Source organism: Excalfactoria chinensis, chromosome 15 (assembly GCF_039878825.1).
Source record: "Excalfactoria chinensis isolate bCotChi1 chromosome 15, bCotChi1.hap2, whole genome shotgun sequence".
Taxonomy (NCBI): domain Eukaryota; kingdom Metazoa; phylum Chordata; class Aves; order Galliformes; family Phasianidae; genus Excalfactoria; species Excalfactoria chinensis.
The window spans coordinates 7938550-7963079 of NC_092839.1; the positions used below are offsets into that span (position 1 = coordinate 7938550).

Here is a 24530-nt window from a genome sequence, read left to right on the forward strand (position 1 = left end):
CTGATAGTCATAGTGCATCTGTATGTTGTACCATGTGTCTCCCCCATCCCAACCCTTCCCTCCTGTGAGAGCTCCTCACACTGAAACCAAGCACCCATTATGGCAGTTCTGCTGCATTCTGGCATTCAAGTGCCACAGAGATGTTGGGTGCTTGAAAGGCACAACGGAAAAGATGCTAGCAGCAGGGAGCAGCCCTCCTAACATAAGACACATGGCAAAAATCTTCAAGTGGCTGACAGCCACAGGACAGATGTAACATACCTGGTAGAGCAGAGAAGGGGAGCTCCAGGAGTTCACGGGCAGGAGATGATAATTGCTCCCCAAGGATACCACTGCTCCTTTTAACAGGCTGAGTCCCAGGGGATGTTGGCTTCAGCAGCCAATAATGGTCTGCCTCACTCCAGAGCCAGGGTTCAGATTGCCCAGCAGCCCCTGTGCCAGCACAGCCCCCACCACACTCATGATGCAAGTTTGGCACTGGAGCTGTGCTACACCAGATGCTTCTGCACTATAGTCTTTCCAAAGCCAACTCCAACATGAATTTATCAGCAGTTCTGGCAGATTCATTGTTAAGTATTCAGATCATTATTTGATTCCCTCAGCAGCCTTTCTGAAAACTCTTCTAGATACAAAGGGTTAAGTCCAGATCACGTATATAGCAACCACATCCTAGGAAACTGCTAGTAACTGAGAAATAGGAGCTCTTCTTATTGAAGATCAATAATTAACATCTCTCAGAACAGGCCTGTTTTGCAGAATAATGTAGCATTAAGCAAAGATACCTTAGCCTTCAAGGTCTTAACAGAGGTATCTCTAAAGTAGTTTAGTTGTTAACAGTATGGAACTTGGCCCAAGCTACTGTATAAACTCATAAGGGAGCACTTGCAACAAAATAAAAGCATCAAATTTAACAATAAATAGTGCAGACCTTGCAGTCCAACATACTTATGACTTAAGTAAAATCCTTTCCTACCATTTAAGCTGAACCATACCAGTGTATCTAAGCACTCAACTGCGGAGTCACAACATAAGCAGGTACAAGCCTATCTGCATAGGCAGCAGTCTGTGCAGAAATTGCCTTGTTTTTTCTTTCCACAGTGATACTTATATACTCCAACATTAATTCTACCACCTGAGTGATAACTCCTCTGGTCCTGAGTATAAAGATTATGGGGAGGAAATGTATTATAAATGGCATGTTTCCTGCTTTGACCCAGCATTACAAAGATCACATTTTCATTATCAGATTATCGGATCCTAGTATTACTGTATTGCCCTGACAGTCTCCATGTTTTGCTGGAGGTGGACAGGAACAAGGCAGTCCAGGTGTTCTTTGGATGTGGGACTGTAAGTTATATAAGCAAGCACCATTCAGACTGTGATTAGTTCTTAGAAGCAGAAAAGATGAACTGCACAAAAAGACGAAGAAAACTGAGAGGGGACAACAAAAACAAAGTGTTTTTTTTTCTGTCGTTTGCTTTTTTTTAAATTCACCAGATCTGGTGCTTTGAAAACCTTGCTATCTCTCTCCCAGAAGAGGGCAGCATTCATTTGTTTCTCCCTAAATCACTACTGTAGAACAGGACAGGTGTACCACAGTTAGTGTACTTTGATCTTCTTAATGGAAGATCTCTCCAGAGAGTCCCACTCATTAACAGCTCTATGGAATATAAGTACTGGTATCATTTAGTGCCGGGTTAAACCACAACAAATATTCTTGAAGATGCAACAGCAGCTTCTCATGAAGATGATGATAGATTACACCAGTCCAATCAAAAAGCAGGACAATCTTTCTCCAAACATACAATTTACCTGGTATTTTAGTAGTGCCACGGTGTCCACATATTAGCACAGCTTACCTTAGTAACAGCAATGTGAAGTTCTTCACTGCATTTGATATGACAGCTTGTCATCACACGGACTAGGTTGTTTTCATAACTGAAGTCTGGTATAAACACAGGTTTTTTTTTTGCACTAATTTAACAGTTTAGTTAAGGGAGTCCTGTTTTCTACTGGAATTGGTTCAATCTGTGTAACTTCTGTGTTGTAAAGTTTAAGAGCAATACTCTTAAAAATTAAAAAACAAAAACAAAAAGCCCTCCTCTCAAGATCAGTTTTCCTGCCTCTAAGGAAAATAGAACTATAGTAAAAAGAGCATTTTAAGTACTGTGGTTATATCAACACTTGCAATTACACTGAAATAGAGGGTGTGATATGGATTTGCATGCAAAATAGGCCCTTGTAGGTTCATTTAGGTCTCTCCAAATTACCAGTTCTATTTACAATGCTAGTCTATGATTAAAAAGCAAGTTTCTTTAGAAGAAACTCAAAACATAATTTAAAGACTTCATTATAGAAAAAAGGCACAGGGCATTTTATCAATCAATAGTACAAAAATATGCAAGGAAAAATTACAACCCTTTAGATTTTCCATTTGGGTAAACAAAATTAAAATGCAGCTAGTAACTGCTACAGTAGAATGGAGCTACGTAAGGTACACAGTGCTCCCTCGTGTTCAAAAATTAGACTTTGAAAATTTATGAACTTAACAGTTACTTTCCTATATAATATAAGGGTTTAATAACTATGTTTCTTTCTAAATATAAAAGTTGGCTGAAGTGTGGTTAAGAAAGCTGAGAGCACTGAGCTTCTGAACTCATTAACTTTCAAGTGGGAAAGTATTAGATACTAAGTCATGTGCATAAATGTGCAATGTAAGATTTCATTTGAAGTTCCATCACTGCATCACAAAACTACTCAGTCTGATTAAGAGAAAATTAGCAAGAAGACCTGTTTAGGCTACAAAGCAGTATTCACTTACCTTTGTGTGTTACAAGGATGCTATTCAAAACCTGCAAAAATATGCAATATTTCTGCCTAATAACCACTTAAGATGTGTTCCTGTGTGTGTGGATAATGTTTGAAGTATGGACATATAAATAGGAAGGTAAAAAAAAAAAAAAAAGTACTTCCTCCCCTCCTCCCCCCCCCCAACTTAAAAGAATGGCCCTTAAATTATTTCATGTAAGGAAGAAAAGCAGTAGGAAGAGCTTGAATACACTTGACAGTTAAAAGCTGTTTGCAGAAGTGTAAAAGTGCTGATGGATACCACGTCGAAGACTTCATTTTCGTCACTAACAGTGAAAATGTAAGACCTGAGAGACAGGTGAGGAATCTAAATCACAAAAATACAATTCAAAGCAGTACAGTCAGTTGCTGATTCAAGCTGCAGACTGTGCGACCATTTTGTTAAGACTTTAAAAATGTTGCAATACTTACCTTTTCTACATTATAAACAGGTATTGTCTTTATGGGAAAAATTTGAAGCTTCATCATGAAGTTTGCATTCACAAATCAGCTCTTAATCATACAACTGTTCCACAATACAAATGAAACTTCTGCTAGTGTCTCCATTTATCTCTGCATGTGAATCTTTGAAGGTGAAGAAAAGCTTTGTGCCACGTTAAACAAACAACCCTAACCCTAAACTCCCTAGTCTTGCAGAGCCAAGAATGGATGGGTATTCAAAGAAAACGTGGTTATTCATGAATATCCCTATGCGATACATACATTTGAACAACAGTGAAGATGATATGGCAGCAGTCTTTTCAGGCTTTACAGCATTGTAATTATGATCGCTTGCCCATGATGGTGTGGTGTTTTCTGCTGCTGGCTCTCTAGCAATAGGTTGAGCATTTGCCTCAGTCTTGGCAGCTGACAAAACAGTCTTCACATTCGTTTCTTTTTTCTCAGGAAGTTGTCTCTTCTGGTTTGAAAGAGGCTTAGCGCCTGCCTGTAATGGTTGAAAAAGGCTTCATTACTAATCCTCATCAAGTATACTGTATTTCACAAACAAGCAGTGCTACAGTTACATACAGGTAAAGCAAATTTATTGTATAAGTGAGCTCCTGTAAACACAACTGACATTACACAATCTCAAATTCAAGTCTTCAGGAGCAACTATAACTTAGGAGCAGGGAATGATTAATAAAAACCTCATAACTGTGTTTTCTCCTTTGTTTTAAAAGCTACTTGTTACTCTACGGCTGCTTCAAAGGGAAAGAGGCCTTAATCTCACTGTTTTGCTTTCCAAACCACACATATAATAACACATTATTCGCAGTTTATAGTAATTCCAAATTATTGCCCAATTCAGTAATTCAGAATTAAACAAAAAAGGAAAAATTGCAATTAATTTTAGAATAAAATGATCTTTTTTCTTTTTTTCTTAAGTATATGAAGTGTGTTCCTGTCTGGAAAGCCCTTTCCAGAAATTCTACCCACCTATTAAAATAAATTTCAGGAGAGTAATTTATAAGAACAAAAGGAACAGAAAACAGGAGAGGAAACAAACAAAAAGGATGTGTCTCTTTAATGTACGACTTAGTAATTCTGTCTCAAAAAGGATAGCACGGAAACAAGCAGGAAAAATAAAGGGAGCACACAAACTGTTCTTCAACGCAGCTGTTTCAGACCACAAATATAAACTTACCTGGAGATGAGATTTTGTCACACCAGGTTTTTCAGATTTTGGTTTGGTCTTCTCTTTAGGTTTTGGTTTTGTATCTTTGCCTGTACTCAGATACTTCATGGTGGCTGCAGCATGTTTGAGAATGCAGTCATTGCTGCAATACACAGAATCAGGCTGAGCCACATTGAAACAGCCAGGACCAATGCACTTTGACACACCAGGAGCATCAACTACCTGAAGATTGAAGTAGAACAAGTTCAAAGATCAATAATGAATCATCAGAAACACACCTTTACAACATGAAGAACTTACAAAAGTTCAGACTACAGCTATGACAGTGACCTGAGCAATTACGTACATAAGAATGGTTTTCATTCTTGAGATGCCATAAACAACCCATACAAATTAAAAGGATTTCATTCTTGCAACAGTATTTTTAGGATGTGTTGTACTGGTTTTCCTGCTAGCAGTGAAGTAATGGATACTGATTTTCACATCCCACAAACAGAAATGCTTTTTGCTCTAGTCATGAGGAACTTCCTTAACAGCACAGAGCTGGTTTCAAAAGATAGAGATTTCTAAATCACATTTTGCTTGTATTCCACTACCAGCACCTGTCTTCAACCAGCCACATGCAGCATAACAGGTAATTCTTGTTTAAGAGGCTTACCAATTCTAATATTAGAAGTCTTCATCTGGCATAAGCACAGCCATTCTCCTACAGAATTTTGTCATATTTTTAGCATATTTAAAAGTTCACATATAACATCTACATTTTTTTTTACACTACTCTCAACATCACTTTCTCTTCAGTGTTAAGATTTAAAATATAGCGCATACCTCAAAAACACAGTATATAAGGTCAGTATCATTTGTTCCATCTTCTAGATCACTCAAAAATATTACACAATTACACTTATACAACTGGCCTAATACTTGAAACTGCTGTGGATGGGGACATTCTCTCCTCCTCCATAAACTGCTATTTCTAAGTAACAGTTTCTAAGCAATATTTCCACTAGAACAAATAACCTTTATATAGCTTAACATCTTTTTTCGCCCCAAAGTCAAGGACCAGTTAGTTGCTGTGGTCTGATGAAAGCTGAGTTTGGGATTTTTCCCATAAAAACTGACACTCTTGTTTTCTATTCTTTTCCATCATGCACTCACTTAGCTGAGAAGTTCAAGAAAAAAAAGGATGAAATTTCCCTAGGAAGCACCTCAAACCCCAGATAACAGCCATCATTAACTGTTAAAGAATATTACTCAGATAATGACAAAACTTTCATCACTGATGTTTCTACTTATAGAATTCCTAGGAGTCGCAATCACAAACTACAGTTCTGAAGTAATAGGTATTTATGGACAGCAACAAAAAGGAGTCTTCTGTGAAGTGCTTAGAATGCTGGTGTAAGAACAGAGTAACTGTCAGACGTAACCAAGTGGTTTCAGCCCATCAACATATGACACAGCAATGACTCCTTTCCCTAGGATGAGCAGGGAATTCCTGCACAGAGAACGGGCTGCTTGCTTCTATACACAGAGATCCTCACCAAGGTGTGAGGGACAGCATGGGATAAAAAAATAGACTTGACTGTTCAGTTTGTGATCTCAGATGCAGAGCCATCTGTCGAACATGAATGGAACAGTTCCATTCTTTTTCAAAATGCCAAAAGAATAACTAAAACTTTAGTAGTTCTTCCATACAAGGCCAATTATAATTATCTTTTTCTTTCACTAAAAGATGCTACCTGAATGGGTTGGACGTGCTAGCACATTAATACCAAAGGTAAGTAGTACTTAAAATTAATATTACTGCTGTCAGAGAAATGTAGACACCAGCAGTCAACCTGAACTGTTTCTGCACCAGTATGTATAAGTGTACATTCAACACAGCTGTAACTGTTTGCAAACATTTGAGTAAACATCCAAGAGAAAAAAAAAGATTTTATCCATTGCTTTCATCTATACTTAAGTTCACTGTACTGATATTAGTAGTTCTGATATTTAAGTTGCTGAGTATTTTTTTCATAAATATTATGCAGAAAATTTTTCTACAACAGGAAGATTCCTCCTAAGAGCAGCATCCAAGTCATTGGATTTATTCTCGGTATGACACCAAAATTCAAGGACTATCACAAAATCACACAAATCTGCACAGCTGTAGCCTTCTCATAATAAATACACCAAAAGTGGTCTTCAAGGCATAATAAGAGAAAACCACAGGCATTACTATGGTACCTTTTGTAATGCAAATATGATCAATGCAGCACCAAGTTTTAAATCCCCATGCCTTGAGCTGAAGCAGCTTTATTTTGATTTGAGCATGGAACCTGCTATTACAAAATTCATGCTTATTTTGTATTTCATATCAGAATTCACAATAATTTTAAATGCACATCCTTATATTACTCTCTCAAAAGGCAATATAAAACAATTCTCTATATGCTAGTAACTTAAAGAAGCATCATGGTAATAAATACCAGAGCTTCAACTGGAAGTACAAAGGTAACAGTAACAGCGGGTACCAACTCCAACACAGACACTTGCCAACATTAAGTACAAACTTCCATTATCACTGAAAATGTAAAAAAAAATAAAATAATAATAATTGAGATTTTAAAAGCTAGGATAAGATGGTCCAGAGTTCTGATCTTTGATTTCCAGAATACAGCTTAAATAACAGACTGCACTGTGTGGCATTTCCTTACACATAAATAAAAGTTTTACATCACCTCTTCCAAAAACGTTTTGTTTTCAGTTGGCTCCTACATTGGTATAACTACAGATAAACTACAGTAACATTCAGAGAGTTGGTCAGATTTATATTTATCTTTAATAAGCAAAGTTGGATTTACTGCTATACAAATAAGCTATTGCTTCAATGTACTCCACAAAATACGAAAAATACTGAGAACCTGAAATACTTACAGGTTGAAATATCTTGAGCTTTTTCTTCCCACTTGGATTTGCAGCTTTTTCAATCCTACCCTTGATGCCTTGGTCCTCAACAGACTTCTGTTCAATTGTTCCTATGCTTGTGAATTCTGTACCATCCACATTTACTTGCCCTGCTTTAGCTTCCTGCTGGTCTGTTTCTGAAATAGACTCATCCTGTCCCTGTAGAATGGTGCAGTTTGGACAGATATAGTCCTCACCATTCCTTTCCAACAGTCGCCCTCGAGCCTCAGAAATACCCACACAGTCACCATGAAACCACTCCTCACATCTATCACAACAAATCATGAACCTGGAAGAAGAAAAAAAAGCAACAGTAAAGCATGAGAAAATACAACGACAGCTGAAACTTGATTCTTTTTACACAGTAGATATTAATTTTCTTGCTAAGTTATCAGTGTACTGTTTTGCCTACCCACTCACTTGTTTTCATTAATATATTCCCTTGAATATTTATTATAAACTCTCCCCAAAACTCCAAATAAACCCAGTAGCTTATTTACATATATCCACAAAGTAAGCCACAGCATCTGATATATTTTCTCCATCACAAAAAAAATTCCAGCTGCTAGCACTGCATTTTTAACTGAAAGTTTTGCCTACCTGTTGTTATGAGGCTGACGACAAATACAATACAGTGCATTGGGGTCATAAATCTCAGACTCTGGTTTGCTTTTGGGCAATTCTTCAGGTTCCTCCTCTGCAACTCCTTTTGCTCCAGCAGTAGGTTTGATCTCCTTTTGAACCTGAAGATCTTCAGTGTTTTCTTCAGACACAACAACCTGACTTGCAATCTCAGTGTTATCTACAATCTCAGGCTCCTGTTTGACAGATAACTCAGTCTTAACTGGTTGCTCAGACTGAACATTATCTGTTTCTGCAGGATCTTGCTCTGAAGTTCTTTTTCTCAAGCGACTCTGTATTTCTTTCAGTGTCAGTTGTGTAGGTTTCTGTTCAACACGCTTGTTTCTTAGTCGGTTCTGCAGTTCCTTCAGTGTTAAGCCATCACTGTCACTGTCAGAAGTATCTTCCTCCTCCTCCTCTTCTTCATCCTCTTCTTCCTCCTCCTCTTCCTTTGTGCGTCTGCTTTTAGAGCTTTTCTGATCCTTACTACTCCTAGTGCTGGACCTGCGAGTTCCAGGCTTTATATCTGAAGCACTTTCAACACTATCTTCTGATGCAGTTTCAGCATCTGTAGCTGGACAGGATGCAGGTTCACTTGAATCTTCCAAAGCAATAGGTGCATTTCTCCTGCCCCTGCGCCTTACTGTTGTAAGAAATTCTTCCACTCTTTCTGTTCTCTTTGGTTGCCGCCCACTACGCCTGAGATTTAAGCTTTGCTGTTGTGGCTGTTGCTCACTAGAGTCCATATCAATGTCTCCAGCACCTTCTCTCTTGGCAATTGTAGTCCTTCGAAACCCCCAGGTTTTCCTGAACTCTTTGCTTGTAGGCTTGATAGACTTTTGTTCCTCCTCATTGCTTTGCTCACCTTTTTCATCCAAAGCTGATGCTAAAAACCAAGAGAAAAGTCACTGAATCAGTAGAGGTGAATAACATTTTCCCTAAACTTTTCTCCCAACAACACAGTATTATTTTCTTTGTAGTAACAGATGAACACATCTCCACCTCATTTTATAACCCTGAAAACTGATGAATATTTCCCTGTGAATTGTCGCAGCACTGGCAGTTATTTATATCGCTATACATTGTGCCACAATAGCCCAAATGCTATGGTCTCCTGTGTTATTTAAAAACATACATACATGATGGACAAATCAACTTTCTGCCCAATTTAAGAAGAAATCTTACCCGGGGAACTGTTTTCCATGTTGTCAGTATTAGATTCAGACTCCACAGACACTGGCTGTAAGCTTACAGCTTGTTCCATAGTATAGACACCACTCTCCCCACCTTGAAACACTAAGGACAAACACAAGGTTCAAAACTTAGATTCAAAACTATATACAGCCTTCACTACTTCTCCAGCAAGGTTTATTTGCTAGATGAAATTATAAGAAACAGTAGCAAAAAAACTAAAAATCAAGATCTTCAGAAGTATTTTTCAGAGGAAAAAAATAATAATAATAATTCGAATGATACTTGAGAAAGGTTGTTCACTCATTTCATTATTTGCAAGGAGGTTTTTAGTCTACATGATCTACCAGAATGAGAGAGAGAGAAGAGGGACAAAAACCTTCTGTTTCCCACAGTGTGTTAAAAGGCTCTCCTACTAGAGAAGCAGCAGCAAGTGACTACATTTTGAGCATTCAGAAATAATCTAGTTTGAATAAGTTTTTAAAGTTAGTATTATACCACAGTGTCACGTCTTAAACGAGTTGTATGCCATGCAAACTGCCCTCCTAGAATTCAGAAACTATATTTTGCAGTCACTGCAATTACGTTACTCATGTAAGATTACAACATGCAGTACTAAGTATAACAAAGTGAAATGGATAAACAGAAACAGCATTTTCAAAACACTAAAAAGAAAGGCTGACCATCTCCCAGACATGTTTCTGGGGCAGGTATCTATAATTTCCTGGCAGAAGAGTTGCCCAGTAAACCTCAATGGGCACTTTAAAGAATTCTAAATGTAACAGTAATTACTGAAAGCATAAAGCTGTATATATTACGGTTGCAAGTTTTCAGAGGCATCGCTTATTAGACTTTTTAATCTGCTTCCAGCACTGCAGTGTACCTTGGTGATAAACACCTCCTTATTTCACACACGGCACAACAGTAATGCAACTGATCCACTATCACATACGATCTCTCTATGGTATAATTCTTGCATTCTATTACTACATTTAATACAGTGTTAAAACAGAAGGTTAACTATCACTGCTAGGCAAACAGTAAAGACAAAGAATTTTAAAACCCATGTTTACGTTAAAAATGTAATATCTGAATTGCACTCAAGCCATTCAGTGAAATACTAGAAATTTAGCCATAAATATAGAAAATTACAGATCATCAACTTAAACAGTAACTGATTGGTTTGAACATTCCCATTAGAAAACAAAGAATTTCCAGCCTGTAGTATGAAAAACTAAATCCCTTTGAATCCTTAAATACTGAACCCTTACAAAAAAAAAATCTGTAACTATAGCTTCTTGTTCTGTTTTTTAAGGCAACACTAAAATTAGATGCACATCAGAAAAAGGCTGCCATGGAAGCAAGAGCAGAACAAGATGAAACAATTAAAATTCACATCTTTGTTTACTTTGGAAAGTGAACACATGCTAAAAATTACAGGCAGAGGTTATCTAAATCAAGATTTAAACTTCAAATAAAATGAGAAGAAATAAGCCTGTTCAAAATGCGCTTTACCTGACACAGCATTAGAGGTTTGAAGAGTTTCTCCCTGTTGAGCTGAATTAAAAGGAGAGCCAGAAGAGGGCAGCAAAGGATCAGAGTCATTCAGCATTATCCTTCCAACACATGCTGAATTTCCCGATTCAGAAGCACCAGACTGACCCTCTGAGTTGTCAGCAGGAGCAAATACCAACAATTCTTTTTCTGACGACTCCTGGAAAAAAAAAAGAAAAAAGAAATGAAAAAAAACCAGAAATGTATTTATGAAGTTTTTTGTTGTTGTTGTTTTAAACCACCGAATACTTCATCTTGGAATTGGAATCCATTATAAACCAACTTTTCTTTCTTCGTCTTTTTGTCAGCTCTTCATTTTCAGAAAGACATTGAAACAGGAATGAAAAGTTTAAGTAAAGCAATACTACCTCCGCACTTACCAACAGATGAGACTCATCAATTCATGGAGAGCCCATCAAGACTCATTTCCACTATTTAAAAAGTATTTTGAGAGTTAAATTTACTAAGTATATATTATGCAATGAAAACACAGAAACACTTAAACTGTGTCAGTACACCAACGTTTCCCAGCAGTGAAGTGGTTAATCTTTGGTTTGTGAAATTCATCACAGAAGAATTAAGGAGTATTCCCTATCATTGTCCCTTTTGCTGAAGAGGTTTACAATGCACAGCATTTCAGAAGCTGCAGAGAGCAGAAGGTGACATTAATAATCACATTTTTTATCCCCCCCCATAAGTGACCCCAAAAAACATTTCAGAATCAAAGCATTCATTTAAAGTACCAAAACAAGACCAATGTTTAGTCCAAAGGCTTACATAAAAAAAATGAAACAAACATTGACTGTTTGTATCTGAGTTAAGTAGGCTGAAAAATCTCAAGGAAAAATATGTATTTATAAGGTTTCCACCACTCTAAAGCAACACTGGAACAGAATTCGGGAAGTAGGACCTGATGAAAGGGATAAAAAAAATAATTTATGCACTTTTCAACTGGCCTTCAAAGCACAGTGATAAGGGCCAGATTCTGCATGTTAGGATTTTGCAATTAAACAGAGGGGAGCAGCCACGCTAGTTGTAAGATATCACTAATATGCTAATAATTGCTTCAAAGTGATACAAACAGATTCTGGTAACCATTTGCTATTTAGAAACTCTCTTTACTTTGTAAACCATTATCTCTAGGTGAACACCAGTGACACAGGGGAAAAAAGAACCCATCCCAAAATATGATTCTCAGTGGTCCCTATTATTTCATGAACAGTCAATTTCATAATCTGCACAACTGTGGAAAAGTAGAATTCTGGGGTCAGGGGAAGAAATGGAACTATATTATATAGCTATATTCATATCAGCATCTCTTGCCTCTACACTTTCCCTATGGAGGACTCCATATATTACATACATTGTGTCAACTATTCCCAAACAAGTTTAAAAAAAAAAACAACAAAAAAACAGAAAAAAGACAGGAGAATAACCTAGCTTTAGAGACCCTAGTACTGTATCTCATGACATTGAATACCTGCTCTAATTCGTATTTGGCTCCAGAGTCTGAACCAGTGATTACATCCAAGGAGTCTGTCAGTGATGTCTGAAGACAGTCTGAGTTACTCAAAGTGCTTCCTTCCACGCTGCTGCTCTGTAATAACCTTTCAATCTCCCTGTTCAGAATCTCCAACTCATCACACATCACGTAATTTTTAAGTGATAATCCTAAAGGAAGAGGGAAAGTCAGCTAATCACTTCTTGTTCAAATGTAATGTTAAGCTATGAAAACAAACTATATTTCTTAAACACTTTAAAAGTGCATATAATTTGAATATTCTATCCAATATTCTATCCAACGCTAACGAATTGTCTACATAGATTATGCCTTCACATTCTACAGTTACACTGTGATGTATAAAGGGCTGTTTGAGCAACACGCTCTTTGTAATTTTTGTTTTGAGCCACAGAGCTGAAATCACCAACTTGTTCTCCAAGTGGAATCAGCTCCTTCTCTGGAGATATTCTGGCTCACTGAACACAACACATTTTGCAGTCTGACAGCCATACCCCACCCAGTGGTAAGGCTGTACAGTACACACACAGTTAACAGTTTAACATGACATTTTAAAACACAATATTAAATAAATTCTATGCAATAATATTGTGGGTGAGGTTTTTTGTTTTAAATGAAGACGTGATATTATTATTACCTCTACTATATATATATATGTATGTATACATATATATATATACATACACACTATATATTCTGTACCTCTATTACCTAATATTCTGTTTCTCAGATGAAAATCTTAAAACTAGAACTTCAAAATAATTTCAAGGTGGAAGGCTTAAGAATTTAATATATTTAAACTATCCCTCTACATTTGCTATGAAAATGCTTGGTTTTCTATTAAAACACCCTCCTGCCTTTCCCCCACAGCTCCTTTAAAAGGGATTCCACCTGCCTGGGGAAAACTTTAGACCATCTTTTAAAAAGATCGGGCAGAACAAAGTGCTAATAATAAATGTTTTGTTGGTCTTTTTTTGGCTTAAGTTAGGGAACTTCTGTAGTAAACAATCCTTATTTTGAGAATACTTAAACCTTTAAGGCTACCTATAAATAAAGTTAGATAAGTTATGAATTTCTTTAAAAGGCAACAGATCTTTCACAGATGAAGTAAGCCTTGACAATAGAACATCAAGGTTTACCAATTAAAATGGTAACATAAAATAGTTCCTCATTAAACAATTCAAGGATTCAAATGCTGAATAATTTAATAAATTCACAGTTATGGACCACGAAGAACAATGTGCAATCATAACATTACTTGGGCTGCTCTGTTATTCTGCCTTCACTCCACCAATCCCTCCCTGCCCCCTTGGTTGCACATCACTTACATGTGGCCTATACCACACACCCATCCATCCTCACCACTGGAATGTCCACCTGAATTCTTGGTAACTAGACCAGGTTTATGAATCCAGCAGAAAAAAAACAAACCCCAATGAGTGAAAGGATGAAAAATTAGTCTCAAAACTAGTGCAAAGACATACAAGAGCACAAAAGCCCTTTCAAGCAGCAACAACAGCTCAGCTGCAAGATGAGCTGCAAGAGCTCATCACACCTTAACCAGCTGTACCTCCCCACTGCCCCCCGCAGCCAAGATCTCCTTTTCAAACTCTGATCAATGTGTCAAGCTTGCAAACCAGTGTGAGCATTCCAGTGAAACAACAGCCGCTTGTCTAGAAGTAGAGCAAAAAGCTGACACAGTACCTTGAAAAATAATATTTGGTCAAGAAAACATTTACCTATGTAAATGTTTTTGTCAAAATCCACTACTTTGCAGGAAAACACTCATATTTCCCCTGAAAAAGTCAGGCATTCAACATGGACCTTAATTTCAGAAGCAACCAAAGTATCCTAAGCATTAAAACAATATATAACCTTGTTTAAAAACAAACAACACACAAGAACTGCTACTAAACAAAACATACAAAACCCTAAGCTTAAAGTTTTCAATTGAAGAAAAAGACAGTAAAACTACTGAAGTCCTTACGGCATTATAGCTTTATCTGATAGAAGTTTACAGTTCCAATGTGATCAACTGCGCTCAAGAAGTGAGGAGTGTGAAGCCAGAACTCACATTCAGCATCCTTCTAGATGCAGTCCTGTATCATTCATTCTACAAGTCATCAGCAACTGAATTAACAGGAGGCAGAAAGGAAATTCCCAAACTCCAAATCCCGCTACTATGACAGCAGTTGTTCACACACTATCCACGTTACAAAATCAACAAAAAAAGGGAGTCACTCATCTCCTCTTTCTTACCTGTAAATCCACCATAATTCCCACATTCAGACTAAACCTCCTTCATGTCCTACTGTGTACTGCCATTTTTGTAACCAAACAGTTCACAAACATCACACCAAAAAGGGAGAGGTCAGCTACAAGTTACCTATGATTGAGAGATGGTAACTGCAGAACAGGCAACCTGAAGATACCCATACTTGCAGAAGGCTAATGTAATTAAGCTGTTCTAGATGCCTCAATATAACTATCATCACAACCATGAAAATGACAGAACAGCCACATTTCCCTGTCTTTTTCATGTTTCTGCTTTTTAGACAACGGTTCATTTAACAAATTAATTATCTCCAATTCAGAGGTAATAAGCATTCAGTGTGTCCACAGACTGCATAAAGCTCTTGTCTTTTTCAGAACTTGTTTTAATTGCATGATGAATTTCCTGTCTCAATTAACTGGGAAGATCTCACATGAAAAAGAGATCTTGAAAGTCAACTTAGTAATATTACCTTTAAGCTGAATTAAGAGCAACCAAGAGAGATTCTCCTTCATCTGAGGACTTGGGTACAAAAAAAAAAGCAAAGGTAAAATTCAGGGTAAATTCTCTAATTTCAGCTTCCCAGCTATCTACTTCCTGAGGGATTCATTTCTTTATTAAGAATAATGTTCTTTATCTTCTCATTAGTGCTAGTCCCTGTTAATGGCTTCACTTAAAATATCCTGCACCTTACTGCATGTTCTTCTATGAGAGCTACTCTTTTATACGCAGACAATATGCTGTAATCTGTACAAGTTCCTGAATCTACTAATTTACAGGCTATACAAACACCCTGCAGAAGTGTTTTGGTCCAAACAATGACACCCAGCTGATTAATTCTCATCTCTTTATGCGCCTTTACATCTCCATACAAAAAGATATTTGATTTTGCAATGTCTCACATGTAACACGTCCCCATATAAACACAGAAAGCAAAGTTAACTGCAGACTCAGACACATTACAGACTTTAGCACCTGCAGGACTTGATTCATTGGGCCCTGGTACTTAACAATGGGGGCTTACTTCTGCTCTAACAAGAAGACACAGGCTTTGCTGCTTTGCCAAGTCCACTAAAACACCAGTTAATGCTTCAGATACATTATCAATACTCAATGTTAGGACCCAAAGACTGGTCAGAGATCTTCAATAACCGCAATGATCAACAGAAGGGCCAGCAACTTTCAGTTAATAACAATACAGAAAGGTATTTGCACCCACAAAGAAAACAAAGTACAATAAAGCCTTGCTTTCAATAAAGGCTATTAAAAGCAAGTACCATTAATCGGGGACCAATTTCAACTCTATACCCAAACAAAAGAAGTCTGGGCAATTATTATTATCACATCATATCACATGATTGGCTTGAGAAGTCAAATAAGGACATCATTTCTGATGCAAATAAAAGAACTGTTGGTATAGTTTAGTTGATGTTGCTCTCAGATGGATGACTGATTCCATTGAAAATTACTTTTTATCCCCAACTCGTCAAAGATCACATCTAGGAAACCTGCACTCTAACAGCAAAATTAATCCTTTGTACCATCAAGCATCACAAAAGCAGCTCAGATGAAGTCAGTAGGGCAAAACCTATCATGAACATAGATCAGAAGTTTTATCCAGAAAGCAGAGAAAAGGTAGAAGTCACTGATCCCTAAGAACAGCAGGAAATAGGTTCAGCACTAGCAATGGAAAAAGCTGTGCACACATGGCTACAGTGCAGTTCCCTCCGCCTGCTCCTTCAGGAATGATGCAAGAGAAGAATACTTAAGTGAGAAGCTATGGATACTGACTGTAAATGTGAGGCAACAGAAGATACACAGTAAAGAAGTCAGAAAGGCAGCAACCATAATGCTTAACTCCAGATGTAGAGAAACTGATTGGAGTTATATTTCCCAACTCCACTTCATGAATAATTTACTATCCCACTATTTGATTTATGACATTGCTATAGATACACTGTGGCTCAAGGTCAGAAGCTCAGACATTCCTAGCAAATACATTTTATACCAGTAAAACCTCCACATTTGAAAGTGGTTAAAAACACAATTTGCTTGAGAGTTATATCTAATAATAAGCAGTGAAGAAGAGTACAGAAAGCAACCAGAAGTAATGCTGCAAAACTCTACTGCAGTACTAATAGCTTAAAAGTTAACTTCTTCCTATTCCAGAGTCAATACATTTCACATTAAAAAAATTAACGTTAACATACCTTGTGATTTCAACAATGTATATTCAGTAATACAGCCATATTCCTCATAAATACCCCCACACTAATAAAATGAAGAACAGACCCTTCTTAAAGAAGAAATTTAGGCTGCACGAAGCTGTAGTATATCTAGGCAAATATGAACTCTGCACATAACAGCACAAAGCATCAAGATCTACTTTCAAGGTAGCATTTACTACCACAGAAGTATTCCAATCCCAAATACAAGACACGGTATTTATTAGTCAGAGATGGCAGCAATAACATCTACAAGTCTCATACTACATCCTTCCACTATGAGCTCCTGCTTCTGCCTCACCTGCCCACCCTTTACAAAGGCAGGCAAAAATACTCAAAGCCCAGACACTGTAAATGGAAAGTGTTGTGTAGCACCTCATCTCAATCCCTAACAAAAGCCATGGAAGAGAACAAACATGACCATTATGAGACTATGCTGACCCAAGACAGAAACTGATGCACTGCAGGATACAGGAGAACCTGTACTCTTGGAAAATCAGTTTCTCCACTTAAGAAAGGTATCAAGAATCAGAGAACAAAACCCACTAGCAAACACAACCAATTTGGCAGTCAATTTAAATAAATTAAGAAAACAGATTTATTACAAGAACACATATCTCAATATGGTGTTCACTCCTGTAAAAAAGAACCTTTCCAAATTAAAACTGCTTCACTCATTACTTTAAGTCCCTCTACAGAGTGTCTACACCATCATCCCATCCCTCCCATGATTTCTGTCAGGTTACTCACTTACCTTACATGAGCCTAAGAAAGCCACTGCCACAAACAGGACAACAGTCCTGCACAAAGGCAGTGAATGTGGCACCTCTGGAGGCATTGAATTTAATGTGTAAGCACAAAACCATATTACCACAGACACACAGAGGACTCCAGTCAACAGTAAGACCCCAAAAAGACAATGAACAGCTGCAGAGTATAATACAGCTACCCAAATAAAACAAGTGGTTTAGGCAGCTCCCTGGTTTGTGCAACACAAAATACAGAGATTTAAGTTGATTTGGATGTCTCAGGCGTTAAAATAATTTTCCCCCATGAAAAACATTGGAAATATCCTTTTTTTTTTTTCTTTTAATGGACTACACAAAAAAAACAAAACAAAAAGACAGAAAGGATGAACCACTCTAATGTAGCAGAATGAGCACAGCACCAAGTATGACAAGTTTATTTTCTTCTGAACAAGTAGCAGAAATACCCTTTTTTGAATTAAAGTGAACTTATCACAGCTAAATTCAGTCAAACAGCCATTTCTCACATAAGCTTTAAAGGTGCTTTAGCAGCAAGTCCACCAGAGTCCTGGCAAACATTAAAATTTCACTTAATAGAACTATAAAATATCTATACTATAGGTCTTCACTGACACAATTGCACAAGCCAGAAACATTAAGGGGTACAGTTCCTAGTCAACAGAGCAGCGGTGTATGTTCCTCACGTAGAGGTAATGGCACCATTAAAACTGTACTTTCACCTGTATGTTGTTTTTACAGGGTGGGGTGGCAGGTATGCAACATTTCAGTGCAATCCAGTTTCATCAGTGCAGCTGCACACTGAATTTGAATCAGTACAGGACCCTCTATGTAAAGAAGGGGTTCATCTCAAGAAGAAGCAAGACTTTGAAAGTTCACACATTCTTTGAATGAATAAAGCTACACCAGAGTCCAACAGAGATGATACTTCAGAGTTTCCAATGTAAGGATACAGTTACTAATTTTAAGAAAAAAACATTATAGAGATGTGATTGGTATTCTCTACCCCAGAGCTTCACATGAGGCAGAGACTTCAATGGCTTACTATCAAACATTTTACTTTCTTAGTACTCCTGTAACACCATCAAAAGCTTTTCTTCACATTGAGCTATGCACGGTAATCCCAGATCTACTCTAAACCAGAAGAGCTTAGCCAAAGCAACAAAAACAAATGTGAAATTTTTCATCAGGTTTACCTCCTTTCTCAAGGTAAGAATAATACAAGCAAACGGCAAAAAGAACATTAAGAACCACTGGAAGCACAATCCCAAGCAGCACAGACAGGTCTGCCCTTTCTTCCTTTTTAGATAAAAAAGGGAAGGGGGGGAAAGCACCTTTCTGTGGTCAAAAGCTTGTATTCCAAGAAAAAAAACAAACATCTCCTTATGGCTTCAAAATCATGAAGCCAATTTTGTAAGCCACAGTCCTATGATTAGCAAACAGATAACAACAAACTTAGACTGTCATTGGTTATTACTCACTACACAATAATCTTTACCATTCCTTTTCCATCACTTTGGATGAAAATATTTCACAAATATACACTACATTTTTTGTTTTTGTTAACGTTCAGCTTCTGCTACAAAACCTGACCTCTTCAGCACCACTGAAAATATACTTTCAGCAACTGCAAAGGAAACAAAGAGCTTTGGAAAACTGATTCACACCATCTGATATTCCTCCACTGAAGTACCAATGAAATCAGTTCTTTATTGTGACTTATGAATAGTGGATTGTTAAGTGAACAGAAATAGTTTAATTCTTCAAGATCCCATTGCTTCTTTATTTTTTAAACATACAATGATATTGGAAGTATAGAATTGTCAAGTTTCAGCTTAAATATTCACACTGTACTTAAAATTCCCTCTTTTCCTTCAATAGTTTTAAACTAACTAGTAAAGCTGTGCAGGCTTTTTGTCAATTGGCACTATTATGATACATAAACTAGTTACACTTCCTAAAATGTATCTATCTTAGTTTTACATTAATCTATCTGTATCCTCTGGCATGTCTAATCCCAGTTGTCAGCAGAACTAAGTGTACAGAAATAGACTCAGAGCAACTGCAGGATTACAATTTCTGATCCTACCAGCCCAGCTGCTGGAAAAAAAACACGCTTTGCTTTTACACCTTTTTCCCCTTTTCAATATGAAGTAGAAAGTGAGCTAAAAATACATCTGAAACCAGTGACCAATTTCAATCTCACACCATCAAAATGGGGTGACATAAAAAACATGAGATCTTCCTTCAGAATACAGTCAAGTATAGTGATTACAGCTTACTGATTACGTTACTACAGTCAACAGTTCAAATACCAATTGCAATTAGGGTTTACCACAAGAACACACATAATACACATTTAATTTTTGTCTCCTCCCTAGCAGGAATTTTAAGTTACTTGTTAACCTTTAAGTCTATCAATGCTTTTAACAGTAACTCTACTAAAACTCACTATTCTATTAACTTATTTCTGAAGTTGTAGTATATAAAAACATCACAGCAATACAACCTTTAAAGCAATATGTTCAAAGTATACTGGACAGGATCTAAAATGGTCCCAAGGAAGAGGACTGAAAGCAATTCCTGCATAAACTGGGTAAAATCAGTTGTACTTCTACCGCTGTCCTACTAGTTGAAACATTATAGGAGACATTAGGCAGAAAAAGCTCAGAGTGTAAAACTAACACAGGCAGACGTTACCACTTCTGTCAACAAGAAACCATCTAATCTTACTCTTGCTTAGTACAGTCCTGTCTCTTCCCATTTCTATCAGTTACATTTCATAATCTTCCAGCCTAATCCTTATAATCCTTCCCCTTCCTTTCTCCACTTCAGACTTCTGGCTGAAGTTCAGGTTCTGCAGAACTAAAAGCATGCAGTTAAAACTCTACAGACAGAATCTTAAACTGGAATTAAATTATACAATCTACTCCCAGAAAAATCTTAAAGCAGAATTAAACAGAGCCAACATCTTCTGCCAAGTCCATCAAACACTGAGAAACACACTCAATTTTGTTTGCTATTTTGTGTTCTTAAGCTCTATTCGCATTGCTTTTTGAAGTTTGAGGGTTTTGCTTGTTTTCTTGATTTGTTTTGGTTTTAAAATTCAAAGAACAATACAGCATGTAAAGTATCATATGAATTGTATGTATCAACTTACTATTTAACCTTTCCTTTTAAAAAAAAAAAATCAATAAATACTTCAGAGTGTACATAAACTTGCAGCAGGAAACAATGTTTATCTGCACACCAACAGGAATTAAAATATCCCTTACAAAGTCAGCCAAAACATATGGAAAAAAAATATATATATATTGAAACTCTAGTCTCAAATTCAACTGTTATCTGATTTGCAGGTCACTGGAGTTGTGCAAATCAAAGCAGGCTGAAGTCTAACACGAGTCATTACTCTTCCACCAAAGCTTTGTGCAATGCTTCTGGTTATTAAGGAACATTTTAAGGCCTAACTCCCAACAGCTATTTTGAGCATATTTCTGTATTTACTCCTATAGAAAGCTTGAAACGTCAAAGAACAGTAACAAGCAGTTGGCATACAAAGGTGAAGCACAACCCAAAATCTCTATTACAATTAGTGCGGTAAATACTACACTTGTACAGTAACTAACTACATAGTGACATTTTTCATTGACCAGCAATCCAACTGCTTAAATGGCTGGTAAATTTCATTTATAAATGTATCAACAAGACATAGTTTAAGCTATACCTCTTGACATTACCACTTATATAAATAGTTTTAAGTGGAAAAGGTTTAATAAAATGAATCAAAAGACAGTTGAACGCCAACTGCCAAATAATATACTTAAACAAGGCTGTGATGATAAGGCACTGAAAAGAACTACTCTTGCAGTCTCAAAAAGACTATTTGGAGTCTAAAATATTAATAATTTCTAAAAAGGATCTTAAGGATGCTGCACACAACCTTGCACATTAAATAAAGGGAATCATCATTTTTTCCCTTCCTGAAGTTCTCAGGAAAAAAAAAAGGAAACAAAACCAGTGCAACAAAACAAGACCATTACACTGGTTTTAAGTACTGAGTATATGAGAGTGTCATCCATACACATTGTTCAGTTTATTAAAAATACTGAAGTGTTCTTTCTGAGTTAAAAATAACAAGCTAAGATAATAGGATCTTATTTATCCACTACTAAAATAGAGCTTCTGCTTGGATAACTGTATGAAACAGAATTTGGTCACATTCAAAGCACAGCTCTGTGCAAGGCACGTAAGCAGCTCTAGGACATCATTACCCACAAGGGACAGTACTGAAGTACATTAGTAGGAAGGGAGAAAGGTAGATAATACCAGACATTGACTAGTATAAATATTCAATACGTTATTGGCATTAACTAACGATGCAACCCCTTCTCCTTCCTCTACAAGACACCAGCACATGCTAAAATTCAGTTTTTCCTGGTGAACTCACCACTGAGGAGCTGTCTCCATCACCCAGCGCAAAGCCCCGTAACCTCGTGCCACCCCCGAGCCCCGGATGCGCGCAGGCGGAGTGCCGAGGAGCAGCACTCCGCCCGCATCCCACCGCCTAATAGGCCTGCGGCGGAGAAACCCTCGTCCGGTAGCGGGATGCGTTGTACGGGACCGAAAAGGCGGTTAATGTCGGTTGTAGCGTCACAGAGAAGCTCGCCGCCGTCAGCTTGACCCGTGACGTCGATCGGCTCGGCGCACGCCCGTCCTCTCCTTCTCTCTCCCCCAAGATGGAGGAGCCCGCCTTCCTGCCCGCTCCGCCCGCAGAGGCCGTCCTCTCCGCCGCGGCCCAACCACGTTAGGAGCTTACGGGGCGGCGGCTCGGGGCTTCCTCCGGGGCCCCCGCAATGTGTCGCCGACCTCCTCTGGAAGTGGGCCAGGCCTCCGACGTGCCCTCGCCCCGCAGCCGCACCGACGGTTCCCTGGAAACAGGCCGCGCCACCCCCCCCTCCCGTCCCTCCCCGCAGCCCTGCGGCCGCCCCGGCCCACACCGCCCGCCTCCATTTTCTCAACGAGCCCCGAGGCCTGAGGCGGCGGCCGTCCTTTTTCCGCCGCCCCTCCGCCGCAGCGGCGGCCCGGCTCTCGATCTCCTCCTCTTCCCGGTGCTTCTCCCACCGCCTCCCTCACTCACCGTGGGGAGCGGGTGCAGGATTCTCCGACGCCACGAAGGTCTCAGCCGCGCCGCGCCGCCATTTCCTTCTCGCAACGGCTCCAGAGCGCTGGGCGGGGCCGCTCCTCCCCCGCTACCATAGAGACGGATATGGCGGCCAACCGCAGCCTAGAACGCCCACCGCGCCTCGCTTTGCGCACGGCTCCCGGAGGACTTCGGCCGATACAAGCTCCGCCCCCCGGCCCAGCAGCACGCGCGCTTCCTCTCAGCTGGGCGTTGGGCGGGAAATCCGCGGCCCCTCAGCGCTACTCAGCCCTAAGGCGGCCCTTAAATCCCAATAAACACCCTTTCAAAATGCCTGGTCATAGAAATCTACATTCAAGGGCACAGTATGAGAATCCTGAGTGTAAAGCTAAGGATGATGGCATTAAAGTTACTATTCGCTTTTTTCCTGACAACATAGGCAACCTCTCCACCTGTAAAGCAGGACTGTATTAATACTTACTCCACAGAGGAACACCAAGATGTGAGAAACAGATTCCTATACAAAAGTACAAGACTATTATTAAAGGCAAGCAGTCGTTTTTGTTCCACAACTACAGAGCTACAATAAAGGCAAGTTAAAGGGAAATAAATACCTTTTGATGTAGTAGATCAAGCCCCAACGTGAGTTATGCCTGGAAAAAGCTAATAATATTGTTAATAGTCAACTTTAGCATCCAGTGAGTGCTCATAACATAATGCTTTCATCCCACAAGCCCCCTACATCTTAGTATTAAGACAGCCTTCTCCCCAAGTCCATCACCTATCCTTGCTGACGAGACACCTGTGTCACCTTCACTTGGCCAATACATTCATCAGCTCAGCTTTTTCTCTGCTTCATTCAATTCCTTTCCCTTCCCTGTTGTTTTCCTGTTTAAAAACAGGAAAACAGGTTTTAAAAGCCTGATTTCCCTTCATTTGGGGAATTTACTCCTGTGTGGTTTATGTCTCCTCTTATGTAATGTAAATACAATTTCTAACTGAAAGGTAATTATAGCTTGAGCCGGAAAAAAAACCTCAAAAATCTGCCCGTAAATCCTAACAGAAAGATTAATACATATCAATTAGCTTCTAAAGCAGTTTAATAAGCACCTTATCCATCTATCCATAAGTACCAGAAAAGCTTATGCTAGGATATCTACCAAGCCCTCAGCACTACTCTCCTTAAAACCTCTTTCCATTGCTTTCCCAGAGCTTGTCTACTATTAGGCAGTCAATACACCGAGACTTTCTTCTGCAACTAATAAATCTGTGCTGGAATATCCCTGGGGTTTTATTTGTATTTATTTGTCAAGAACAAGAAAACAACAACAGGTAAAAAAACACAGGTAAATACTAGAGACAGGGCTAGCCCAGTAAAAGAGTAGGGTTGGAAGCTAATGAGCAAGTTCTTACCCCTACTCCATTGCTTTTTAACAGAAATATTGATCAATTCCAGTCAGAAGAGACTAATCTTTGTTGGCTGTGCCCCAGCTTTACCTCTTTTGGTGTGCAGAAAAAGGCCTGTATCCCCAGAGTCCTGCACAGCAGCCAGTACAGATACACCAGCTGTTAAGGCAGCGTATCCTCCAGGTACTTGATCATCCAAGGCTCCCAGCGTATCTCTGGATGAAGAGAGAAATACTCTAGTCTTATCTGTGAAGCTTACTAAAGAAGAACTATGCAGCTTACAATTTAGGTCGCTACAGAGCATCTTCTCTCATACAAAAGCTCCGTCTCTTAACCAATTTGACATTACTAGCTGTGGAAAGCATAGGTAAGGAAAAATGCCAAATAGCAGCTCACATATTTTCT

The 24530-nt window shown here is 38.5% G+C and overlaps 1 protein-coding gene across 1 annotated transcript in view; it reads right to left on the bottom strand.

Moving 5' to 3' along the window:
• DIDO1 (death inducer-obliterator 1) overlaps nucleotides 1-22845 on the bottom strand; it is a 46062-nt gene extending 23217 nt beyond the window's left edge. Inside the window, exons 1-7 of the mRNA XM_072349834.1 lie at nucleotides 22716-22845; nucleotides 10760-10958; nucleotides 9239-9349; nucleotides 8033-8939; nucleotides 7403-7721; nucleotides 4493-4705; nucleotides 3571-3793 (exon numbers count right to left, since the gene is read on the bottom strand). Coding sequence (XP_072205935.1) covers nucleotides 3571-3793; nucleotides 4493-4705; nucleotides 7403-7721; nucleotides 8033-8939; nucleotides 9239-9349; nucleotides 10760-10856 — 1870 coding nt within the window. The 5' untranslated portion in view covers nucleotides 10857-10958; nucleotides 22716-22845. The remainder of the gene's footprint in view (nucleotides 1-3570; nucleotides 3794-4492; nucleotides 4706-7402; nucleotides 7722-8032; nucleotides 8940-9238; nucleotides 9350-10759; nucleotides 10959-22715) is intronic.
• Between the last annotated feature and the right edge of the window lie 1685 nt (nucleotides 22846-24530).